This window comes from Stegodyphus dumicola, chromosome 2 (genome assembly GCF_044657685.1).
Source record: "Stegodyphus dumicola isolate Sdum_Otavi_A_Nest chromosome 2, ASM4465768v1".
Lineage (NCBI taxonomy): Eukaryota > Metazoa > Arthropoda > Arachnida > Araneae > Eresidae > Stegodyphus > Stegodyphus dumicola.
The window spans coordinates 226194130-226207178 of record NC_140769.1 but is presented as its reverse complement, the minus strand read 5'-3'; the positions used below and the strand labels follow the sequence as shown (position 1 = coordinate 226207178).

Sequence of the window (13049 nt, the reverse complement as noted above, 5' to 3'; positions counted from 1 at the left end):
ATGAATTAAATCTTAATGTAATGAGAGACTGCAAGCTTGCCTGGATCGCATCAGAATTCCAAACACACACGTACCAAAACAGAATCGGATCTCAGTCTATAATATTCACAGCCAGATTAGCAATAGTTTTGTCGATCTGGTTTTATTAGAATCGGCAAGGCAGCAGACATCAGCAGGCCAAACTCTCGCACTTCTATTTGTAAAATTATAAACCTTATAGTAAATCTGCTTGGCACTCAAATCTACATAAATTTTGGTATGAGCGAGCCTTTTAGCGAAAAAAAGATAGAAAAGAAAAAATTAAATAACATTTTGATAGTAAAACAAAAGTAAATGTCATAGCATGATTCTTCTTCTTTCCTGAATATGAATATGATTGATAGCCTTTTTAATCAGTGTAATAAATTTATTACTGTACCTAATTTTAATCTTAATTAAGTTTAAATTAAGTCTTTCTTTTCTGATTATTAATTTCATAAATGCTTTTTAATTCAAATTAAATAACACCCTTTCCTCCCTCTGAAAAATTGTAACCATTGCTGTACTTACTTGAAGTTTTTATTACACACAGTTTTATGCAAATCTGAAATTTCTATAAATGTTTATTTTTATATTATAATTTTGTGCATTTTATTTGGAAATGCACAAAATTTCCTTTTGGGGAAAGGAAAAAGAAATTTAATCACCATGTAACCAAATTTTGCAGTAAACAACACTAAGTGCCTGCAAGAATTTTTTGTGATCGAAAATATTATATGTGTAACTATATATATTTTGTGTAAAAGTAGTGTATGCAAAGTAATGTATATGTATTTAGTTGGTATTATTCAGTCTACCGGGAAGTTTTGTCTGTTTTTTGGAATAAAACAAAATACAAATTTTCCTTACAGTCAGTAAACTTTATTAAATAATATAATTTCCATTATTATTAATGAATTCTTACCAGCATGATGGGAATTTGTATATCACATTTTTGGAAAATGTTGTATCTTTTGATGCGAAAAATTGAATCAGTGCTTCTTTGATATCTTCTTCATTTTTGAAATTTTTTGCCCTTCAAAAACTTTGTAAGGACAAAAACCAATGATAGTCGGAGGGTGCTAAGTGCGGTGAATATGGTTAATGGGACAGAATTTCCGAGCCAAGTTTTGAAATTTTTTAATGAGTCCCCAAATTAGCATATGTCCTGGCATTATCATGATGCAGTATGATATCCTTCCTATTGAACATCACCGGACCCTATGTTTGGCCTGCTGTTTTAAAATTATCTAGCTGTTGACAATACTTTTCTGTAGTGAGCTTTTCGTTCGGTTTTAAAAGTTCATAATGTATTCGTCCTCGAAAGTCCCACCATATACACAACATTCTCTTATTCAGGGTCAAATTTGTTTTTAGAGGTGGAAGGGCTAGGTTTTCCGGGTTCAGAATATGCCATTTTCCTTATGATGTTTTCTTAGGTAATCCACTTTTCATCCCCAGTTATCATCCGGTTCAAGAAGAGCTCGATTTTCATCTGAGTTCGCAGAGATGTGCATATGACAACTTGGTCATCCAAATTCTTCTGACTTAATTCATGTACCACCCATTTTGAATATTTCCACACAATCCTACCTTCCTTATGTGGTTCAAAATGGTTTTCTGAGCAGAATTAAGCCTTTTGGCAATCTCCAATGTTGTCATAAAAGGTTATTGCTCCAACATGGTCATAACAACACTGTCGCCGATCAACGATGGTCACTCAGAACATGGCTTATCTGAAAAATCTAAATCGCCTGTTTCAAATTTTTTTTAACCATCTTCTGCATGTCCTATCAGAAACTGTACCATTCCCAAAAGATTTCAATAAATTTCTACATGCTTCTGTAGTATTTCTTCCTTTTTGAAAGTCGTATAAAATACTAGTGGCGTAAATGAACTTTATTAGTAGTCATGGGTACATTATCGCTTCACACTTAAGCCTAACCTGAATCAATTTTGTTTTAGTTAATTTGCTATGCCAGTATCTGTACATTAAGCAATAAAAATAGAGAGCCTAACATGTATCAAATAAACATGTGCTTACGTGTGTTGTCATAAAATGGACAGAACTTTCCTGTAGACCGAATATAATGTCAGTTGAACATTTAATGTTAGGTTCGATTAATTGATTAAGGCAAAGCTATGCAAGGGATGGTGTCATGGAGGAGTTTTTAAGTGGAACTGGCTCATGGTTATTGAACATGGGGGGAAAAACATAAGAATTCCCATTCAGCCAGCCCGTTTCCTGGAATCGGAGCCTGGTTCAACTACCTGTGTTCAGCAGCTTTACTGCTCAGTGGCTGTGGGCCTTGATTATTTATTGCTTAGGATTGTGGTATTACAATAAGTAATTGCATTACAGCACTTGTGATAAAACATCCTGAAGGCAGTGTATAACAATTCATTTGAATAAGTGTTTAGTTATAACAAAATCACAGCTGAACCTGGCTTATAATGAAACTTTTGTTCCCATCCAGTGGCTGAATGAGCGTTTTTCTTCATATGTAACGTGTATATTAGCAAGTTCCCTTAGAAAGTCCTCCATGAAGGCATCCCTTTCCTCAAGCACATAGCCCTAGTGTGCTTACATCTTAAGTCTTTCCTTGGCGGTCAACACTTCATCATTGATGGCGAGCTGAAAGAAACTGTTTCCAACTGGTTGAAGACACAGGTGGCAAATTTCTATGAAGAAGGTATACAAAAACTTGTGCCACGCTATGACAAATGCCTGCGATATTTCGGCAGTTATGTGGAAAAGAGTTGTTGAATTTTGTGCAATAAATAACTTTTCTGTAGCTGTACACAATTTACTTTTATTACCAAACGGAACTTACTTTCTGGACGTACATTGTATATTCAGTATCTATTTATCGTCAATATCCTAGGCCCTTTTCAAAGGTTTCTAAACTAAAACTTGATCAGTTTGCTAAGCATCTAACTGAATGACTATTCAACTTGTCTCATTTCCTGAGGTTAAATTCAATACCTTCGCTGAATGATGACAAGCTTAATAGTTTTGAAGATAGCGTGAGAAAACTGCATTCTGAGTTTGAGTGTAGATTTCAATATCAAACAGAGTTAGATACTTTCATCTAAATTGTGAAGCAATGAGACTGGATTTGCAGCTTCAATTAATTAAGTTACAGTCTAGCAATTGTTGTTTTTTAATGTTCCAATATGAGCATTTTATAATTTGTTATTGAAAGCAAGTTTCTCAAATTTAATATCTCAAGCCTGAAAATTAGTGCTATGTTGCTTCATCTTATGAACGGGAACAAATGTTTTCTACCATGAACCTAAGGAAGAATTATATTAGAAATAGACTGACTGATGAGCATTTGCCAACACTTCTCAGAATTAGTACATTTGCAATTCTAACCTGAATTTAAGAATCTTTTTTAAAATGCAGTTTCATTCATTACATTAATATTTGTATGCTCTTATTTAAGTTTTAGAGTAAAATATATTGGCCCAGTTCCAAAGAACTTTGCCCATCTGCTTCCTTTTTCATATTTTATAGAAGAGCAGAATTTTCATATATTCTTTGACCAAACTCTCTGCACTTTGTTTCTCTGTCAAAAATTCATCTGCATGATGAGCAGCTATAAATGCAAAGCTTCTGCGCAGAAGACGAGGCAAACATCATTCAGAGCAATAAAAATCGATGCAGCCAAATTAATATCTGCCAGCCATACAGTTTATCTAAATCTACTGTTAGTACCAGAAGAAAAAATCAAAACTCTGTAATTTCTGCTTATGGAAAAAATTAATGAGGTGAAATTAAGGGGAAAGATGAGAAAGGTGGAACATGAGGATGTTAATGAAGCATTGCTAAAAATGGTTCATTATTTCATAGAAGCTGTAAGCTGGCAATATCTAGACAGCTGCTAATAAATTTGCCAGATGCTTTGGAAAAGAATAGGCAACAAATTTAATAATTGTTCATAATATTCATGGCAATTAAATATTAATATAATTTTTTTAATTAGATTTATAATTCACTTCTTTTGGTAGGTGCAATTATATTAACCAGTTTTTCTTCCTTTATTTTTATTCATCATTAAATTTTTACACATTTTCCTGAGTTAATTTCCTTATCAAATTGGATATAGTGAATCGTACATCTTCCCTTTAGGTTTATTATAGTGGGATTCAACTGTATAACTTTTCAAGGCACATTGCTTTTGATAACAGGATGTTTAGATCACTTCTTGTCAACAGGCTAAATCATGAAACATTATTGTAATTTGCCCTATGCTCAATTTTCGTCTCTAAATAATTTTCTCTTGCGATGGAAATTCAGTACATTTTCCACTAGAAAATTCCCCTTTTCCCCAAAAAATATTTATTCACTTCAGCCGTTATTGCACAGTAATATAGTGTGGGAAAATGGTGCTTTGGTGCAACTTTTCTGCTTTTGCATGTCATCAATGAAATACTTTTCAATCTAAGCTTTTTTAGATTTATCCTATATTTTTCATATGTATAAAATTTTGCTATTTTTAAAAAAATTTATTTATTTTCAAAAATTTAAGTGAAACTAAATTTTTGCAAGTTAAATATTTCATAAAGTTATTATTCTTAAAAAGGGATTTATAAGCCATGAATTTCATAACAACACGACTAGACAAGAAAGCATTTACTATTATTATATTGCATCTGTTTTAAATATTTCTCTCTATATATATGTATATATTTTGTTTTTTCCATTTTTAGAAGGCATATGTTATTTCGAGTTTGTTCTTAATCATGATTCGTTCAGTGAAACTGTTGAGAATATATTTACTGTATCACTTTTACTGAAGGTAAGAAAATTCTGAATTTTGTATATTCATTAAATATTTTGAATGTGTTAATTGTATTTCGTAAAAAATTAAAATTGATACCCTTTTTTTTTTTTTTTTTCTTTTGTTGTTAACGATAGAAACGCTAAGAAAATTTTACTTTTATGGAAAAAAGCAGTTAGTATTTTAGGTTTTTATTATTAATTTTGTATGATTTGATAAGATTTTGGAAGATTGGGCGTCTGCTAAAAACCTTTTCACATATAAACTAATAGTATAGTATAAAGTCTGAAATCCAGACATTCAGTTCAGAATGATCTAAAATTTGGACCTCTGGAACACTAGGATTTTTTTTTTTTTTTTTTTTTTTAAGTACTTGTGCCTTTGATATTCTTTCATAATTAAAAGATGTGGAGAGTCCCAATTCTTAATTTCACTCCGGCCTGAAGGCAGCCTGTCAAGTGATTATTTATTAATTTTTGCTTTTCATCGCTGCATGACTATCCCAGACTTTAAATTAATTATTGCTGCGAAGACTCAGTACTTCACTGCAGCGAAGTTTTGAGTGTGTAGTTGAAATAATTTTAAAAAATTCCTTTTTCATGTTCAAAAATTGATTTTATAAATGATATGCATGGGATGATAGATTACATTTATTTCTGAATGATTTAAGAATAACTGTTTTTCAGTTAAGCTTGGGACCGGTACCAGAAATTAGGGGTAGCAAAATTTTTAGAATTTAATGGAAGCACCGAGCAACAAAATTAAGGGATGGCAAAATCTTAGAATTTAGGAAAGGCACAAAGAATTTAGAGAGGCACTTGACAGCAGAATCTCAGACCCACAGAGAATGAAACAGGCCACAAAAAGTCTAGCACTAGCCCTGAATAAACCATAAGTTTATGTGGAAATTTATTCGTTTGGAACCCAGATATACCTTAAGTAGAAGAAGTACTCATAAAGTACTTACAAGAAGTATTCGTAAATATAATAAATAAAGTCTAATTCAGGGTTAACTCCGTCAGTGTATGATAGAATGAAGATAAAATTCAACAAAACAGTATGTCTTCATTCACCAATCTATTGGTGCATAATCAGTTGTGTATAGCTGATGCTAGCTAAGCTTTCTGATGATAACTGCAGATTTTTCAGATATCACAAATAAAAAGTGAAATTTTATCAATTAATGGAATTTGTGAAGAAATGGGCAGAAGTGGTAATAAATGAAGCTGGTATAATAGTTTTCCATCATGGTGACAGTGCCATAGTCATCAGTCAACTAACAGACCGCAAAATCTGTAATATGATTCTAAATCTAGAAAATATCACTACAAATAGTGAAGAAAATAAATGTTTAATAAAGCCAAACAAATTAATATTGAGCCTTTTTTTTTTAATTTTGACTCCCTTATGGTAATAAATGCTTCATTATTTTATAATTCACTATTTCATATTCTTAATTTTATAGTTTCTACATGTCTTATTAGGTTTAAACTAATGGTCTAATATCCAAAACAATTCCAAGTCCAAAATTGCCGAAGTCCCAGCTAGTCCGAATCTCAGACTTTGTACTGCAATTGTTTCTTCATTTTATGTATTTTGGCTCATGGAAGGTTTCATGAGAATGCTTTATTTCATATGGAGGATGCTTGCAATAGTAAAACAATATTAAAAATGTCATGAATGAGCACCAGTTATAAATAAACTGCTTAGCATATTTTAAAGGATGCATGCTAAATAACTCATTTTAAAATTACTTTTTTACCGACATCAAAAGAATTCTGATATAATTCCTCTTTAAAAGTTTCAATCATAAAAAAAAAAAAAAAAAAAAAAAAAAAAAAAATTAAAAAGGGATCTGAAAGCTTTCGGATTTTATATTGCACCCAAAGGGATTTTTTTTTGTAATGTTTTGTGTGTTACTTTTATTTATTTAATACCATTTTCTTTGCACTTAAACCACATAAATTTCATTTCAACAGTAATATCTTAAAATATTTAAAAACAGCTTATCTTAAGTATTTCTGATAGACAGTCTTGTGCACTGGAAATAAAAATGTTATTTTCCTAACAGTGTTGCCATTGTGCTCACTTTGAAATCCTTGAGTTTGTTAATCAAAAATTCATTAAAGTTCTACAAAATATGAAATAGATAATAAAACAAATTCGAAATTCAGGTGTCCAGGTGCCTATGTTCAGGTGGAGGATTACTTTATTGAAAATTTGATTTCTCTAAGTACTGTCGTTTTTCCAAAATGTGAGAGCAATTTTATAAAAAGTAAGCTTGAACTTTCGATTGTGTCAAAAAGAGTTTCTGATTCTGGAGCTGCCAAAGGATCTACAAAGCGAAAGCATGTTTCAATGTCCATCAAACAAAAAGTGGAATTGCTGCAAAAAATGGATACAGGCTTATCCATCTCAAAATTATGCGAGAAGTATGGCATTGGAAAATCCACTATATATGACACAAGAAAAAGGAACTTTTGAATTTTTGTGGAAGCATCTTAAACAACTTACATTGAAAGAAATGTTTAATAAAGTAAACAAATAAATATTAAGTTTTTTTTTTTTTTTTTTTTTGTAAATTTTGATACCCTTTAGATCATTATTGCTCTTTATTTCATAAATTATGCTTTCATATTTTCAATTTTATTATTTCTGCATGCCATTTTACCAGATTTAAATTGAAGATCTATAATCTGGAAAAACCCCTAATTCAGAATCGTTAAGTCCCGGCGAGTCCAGATTAAAGATTTTGTACTGTACATAAAAAGAACATGCTTCCTGCTGTGATACCAAGAACTCACCTACTCCCATTATACACTTTCAATTATCAGGTGCCATAAGAGCCCCCTTTTTATTTTTTTTATAAATACAGGTTGTAATATATCATTTTGTTCAGAAACAATAGTCATTAAATGATTTTATTTTTTAATACACCTCAAAGCTTTTCTTTTTTAGCTTAGGCCGCCCTAAAGGTCCCTTTTTAACTTTTCATTAAATAAGGTGGTTGTGATGTTTTCATTATCTCTTCACATCTATGAAACCTGCGAGTTGCTCACATGCACATTTATTTGATATATATTCCCGATCTGAAAAATTAACTGCATACTCATTCTGTAGTAATCAAAAAGTATATTTATTTATTTATTTATTTTTTACACAATATAATCAAATTTTCAGTCACACGAAATATTTTCACTATTTTAACATATCAGCTTTTCTGTTTTTACACCTTGTACAAGAAAAAGCCGTGGATATCTCGACCGAATTTCAGGTTAAAAAAAAAAAAAAAAAGCTTGCATCATCACTAGATGCATGCTGCACTTTCTCCATCCAGGCTTCTTCTCTTGTTCGTTGTGATTACCCTCTCTTTTCTGATTGAGGTGGCTGTCCTTGCCAGACTCTCTGGCAGGGCTAGGTCAGGTGCTTTTTTAAAATCGAGCATGTACATGACACGCCTGTGCCAAGAAGAAAATTTGTCCTTTTTTGGAGACCTGTTTCAACACCCAACAAAACAATATTGTTAACGTGATTCATATACAATAAAACCACACAAAACACTATGACATTATCAGTTTAAAAAAAAAAAAAATGCAAACATACAAAAAGAAACAGCAGAATACAAATGAAAAAAGATATGTAAATAGCCCTGTCCTTATCATGTCTGATCCTGTGCATCCCTACTGGGGCTGGTGGAACTGGACGTGTAAGGAATGTCTGATATTCCGAGTAAACCTACCAGTCTATTCCTTTGAACAGAATTTAAATTTGACATATTAACTCCTCCAGAGATTCTGAGAAAATTTGTCCGTCGATAACCAGTGTAGATTCAATATCCCCAAGCTCCTCTTCTCCTTCTAAGATAACATTCACTGCATGTGATCTAACTGCTTAAGGTCTAATCTTTTTCTGATGAATATGCCTTTTGGTGTCATCTGCTTTGGAGTCAAATCTGCTTTAAAATTGGTTCCATTGTCACATGCAATTACGTTTGGGATTCCTGTTCTTGAAAAAAATGTGTATAGTGCCTAACAAGTAGATTTGGCGGACAGGCTAGTTAGACCTACTGCTTCTGCCCACCTGGTAAGTTGGTGTACCATGCATAATATGTACTTATGGCCTTTAGATTTGGGATGATCAATCAGACCTATCACATCAATGTTTACAACTTGGAAGGGTAGATCAGACCTTGTATTGGGGTGATTGGTGTCCTATTCGCAGTTTTAAATGGTCTTGTCATTTGGCATTCTTTGCATGTCTCACAAAACTTCTGCAACATCCTATCTCAGACCTTTCCAATAAAAGGAATATCTAATGCTCTGCAACATCTTCTTAACCCCTATTTGGCCACCCAAAACAGAACAATTTACTAACTGTGAAATTTTCTCCCTCCGATCCTTGAGTACAACTAATTGGCCAGCACTTTGCCTAAGAATTTTGTCCTTATGAAAGAGAAAGTTATCAACTATATAATAATTCTCTTTTCCTTCCTGAGCATTCTCCCAAGCTTCTACTAGAGGTTCACAAGTCTCATGCTCTCTGTTAAATACATCTCCAGTTCCTACTCCTTCTGACTGAGTTTCCTTTTTATTCAATTTCACATCGCCCTTTCCGCCAGAATTTCTTCCCTCATTGCTGGTCACCTCCAGCTTTCCCTGAATTTACAGTCACAGTAGACTTCTTCTCCCTCTCCAACTCTAAGTTGCCTATGGCCCCTTTATGCAAGTTTTCAACTACCTCACGTATGCCATGTAGCTGACCCTCTAATATGGCAAATACCTCTGGAGGAATTAACACATCCTCGACCAGTGACTCTGCAACTGCACACCAAATCTCTTGATCTGTGGCTTTGGTGCTTTCTTCCACAGGGATACTCAAGGGAATGTTTACCAAAGGCCATTTAACAGCTGGACCAAGCATACCCTTCAAATATATAGTCAATACTTCCTCAAATTGCAGACCTTTAGTAATCTCTTTTCTAACCACCGTAATCTCTGTCCCTGAATCCACGAGAGCCTTTCCTATTGTGCCATTCACACTAATAGGAGCTCTTTTCAATTTACAAAGCTGATAGTTGTTTATCTTCTCTGGCTTCCTCAAAGAATCCACTCGAGCTACTACCACCTTGTCCTCAAGGACTTCATTATCCTGAACTTTTTCCACCCACTTTAACCTAGCCTTATCCTTTTCCTTATCTGAGTTGTACTGCTGCTTTTAGCCTGAGAACAGTTCCTTTTAAAATGTGAAGTTGAACCACATATAAAACATTTTAGACCTTTCAAGTTACCTGTGCTTTTCCATATACCAGCTATGGCCTCTGACCCCTGGTGACTTCTCACCCAATGCCTGATTTACATTCTTAGTTTCACTAGCTTTCCTACACACATTGTAGGACTTCCCTTTAGCAGCAAAGAATATATCGCACTCTTCCCAGCTCTCTTGGCCTGAAGTGCGAGTCTCCCTGCCTTATACCTATATGTACAGCAGTTTATGTATCAAGAGTCTTGTAGATTTTGTCTGCCACCACCAACTGATTAACACCTTCAAAGTCTGTCCCCTTCCTTGATTTCACATAATTTTCCCACATCACAGTTACTCTTGCAGAGAACTGACCAAAAGTCTCTTCCGAATCCCTCTTTGTTTTCCTGAAGTTATCCAGACATGATCAGGGTGAAGGTTTAAATTCTTTCAGCACTGTCTTCTTGATTTCCCCATAATTCCCATAATCTTCTTCACTTATCAATGTAATCAACCAATTTCTTTCTAGATGTCGTCCACCTTCTTTGTTGTTGAACAAACACTCTAAAATTTTTCTTTTCTCTATTTTTCAGAACTTTAATACAATTTTCTAAGGATATTATTTTGTTCTTCAAATTACCAATGCATTCTTGTTTATCCTTAGGGCATTCAGGAATATGTGAGTTTTATTTCAAAATCATTAACATTTGATTTATTATTGTTATCACCGATTTCAATTTATTATTGTCATCATAATTTACTTTCGGCACAGCATTCCATTTCAACAGTTTCTTTTTGTGGCTATCCAAACAAGCGATTTTTCATTAAACACTGCATAGAAAATGTTCGCTGAAGATTTTTCCTCTTCACATTAATAGAATCTTATCTTTGATATTTGTGTATCCATTCTTTCTCAAAACCAAATTTTCGTTTGGGTCCTTTAGTCCCATGAAATAAAATATCTCATCCTTTCGTACTTCTATAAGTGGTACGGCACGTTGCTACAGCTCAAAAAGCCATATTACATAAATGATACTTTACAGAATTTTAAATAAAAACTGACTAAAATTATATATATATAAATTATTTTAAATATTTACATTATTAGAAAACAAATATACGAGGGTTGGAACTTATCGGTCAGTTATGCTAACCACTATACCGGTTGGGCGGCTTCATTGATTCTCTTAGAGTTTATCGATTTATTAGCATGTCAGCACTTTATGTCGTAATTTCTGGGCTCATATTGCTCCATTTTCAGTGAGAATCATGTTTTACGTCGGCTTGCTGTCTCTAACAGTAGGTATTTTGACTTCTTGTTGCTTTGTATTCCTTAATTTTCTATAAAGAATTTAGAAGCATTTCAAATAAAGCTATTAAATTTTTATTGCCTTTTTGCACAACCTATATGTGTAAACAAGGATTTTCTTCCATGTTATATATAAAAAAATAAGTACAGAACAAAATTAAATGTGGATTATAATTTATGCTTAAAACTAAGTGAAATAAAACCAGACATAAAGAAATTGATTTCTTTTAAGTGGTCCCAAATTACGCACGAAATTTTAGGATTAAAGTATTATAACTTAAATTTTGATAATTAAAATGGTAGCCAATTCTTAATCTAATGGTTTTTTATGTGTGCATATTTAACTCAAATAGCCAATAATAGGTTGTGCAAATGGCAAAATATTTTTTGCCAAGTAGGTCTGTTAATTTCAAAACAGTATTTTGCATCGATTCACTTTTCAAACTCTCGCCACTAAATATTATCGGCATGCATTATATTTAAGGAAATTAAGTAATGAAGTATCTGCATGAATGCATGATATTTTCTTGCATTGTGAAAAAACAACACCCAGAGCCATCAAATGTTGAATAACATAGCCGAACATGGCCACTTGAAAGCCCGAATTTTGAATTTGTTTTATTATCTGTTTCAAATTTTGCAGAACTTTAACAAATTTTTGAGTAACAAACTTGACAATTTCAAAGCGAGCAGTGGTAACATTGACCGAAAAAACATTTTAATCTCCAGCTTGTGAGACTATGTATCAGAAATTATAAAGGTTTGCTGTTTTTAAATATTTTGTGATATTGCTGTTGAATTAAATTTTATGTATTTTAAGTGCGAAGAACATGGTATTTAATAAATAAAGGTAAAAAAAAAAAAACCCTTTTGGATGTAATATAAAATATGAAAGCATTCAGATTTTCTTTCTTTTTAGCCCAAAGGGCATTAGCCAAAAATGGCTATTAACTTCGTTTTGGCATTTTGCGTTGAAAACTTAAATGTCTGTTTCACTTTTCAAATTGTTACTACTAAATATTATCATCCTGTATTGAAACATAATCATTGTGAAATTTAGACGTGGTACTACAGGTTTTTAATTTTTTTTTTTTAGATGGTATGCATTATTCAAAAGATTGAGAACCGCTGTTCTAAAGAACTCTTTATTAACTTGAATGAAGTTCATAGTCGGCACTAGTTCGTGCTTACAAAGACCAACACTTTTAATTACACACTTACAAAAACAACACAACAAAACTTAACTCAAAAGGTAATGATTAGCTTAAAACTAATGAAGTTAAGAATGGCCTAACTGCCTCACAGGTTAACTATCGTTCAAACTGGCTGTGACTCGAAAGTCAGCGTAAACAAGCCTTATGGTAAGAATAGCTCAATGCCACAGAATTCTAATCACTAAATAATCAAGGTTAGAAATGTGGCCTTCAGGCAGGGAAAACATGCTCTAATTTCACGTTCCAAAACGTTTCCTTAAGTACTAACTTCTCTGTACCTCTTTTGAATACATGCGTGCTAGTCAATTTGCATTCTGGTAAGGAAGTGCGAGTTGAAATACAAACTATGGAAATACTAAAAGAATGAAGAAATGTTCAGTGTGGAGCAAATTATGGGAAACATAATTCATATGTTCTAATTTCAACAGGGCAGGTATTATCACTATCAATGATTCAACAATGCATTACATGTTAGAAGTCTTA

General features: G+C 32.7%; 1 protein-coding gene across 1 annotated transcript in view; it reads left to right on the top strand.

Annotated features, from left to right (window-relative positions):
- Positions 1-13049, top strand: part of Nse4 (SMC5-SMC6 complex kleisin component Non-SMC element 1) — an 84508-nt gene that overhangs the window by 53435 nt on the left and 18024 nt on the right. The window contains exon 7 of the mRNA XM_035362596.2: positions 4735-4823. Coding sequence (XP_035218487.1) covers positions 4735-4823 — 89 coding nt within the window. The remainder of the gene's footprint in view (positions 1-4734; positions 4824-13049) is intronic.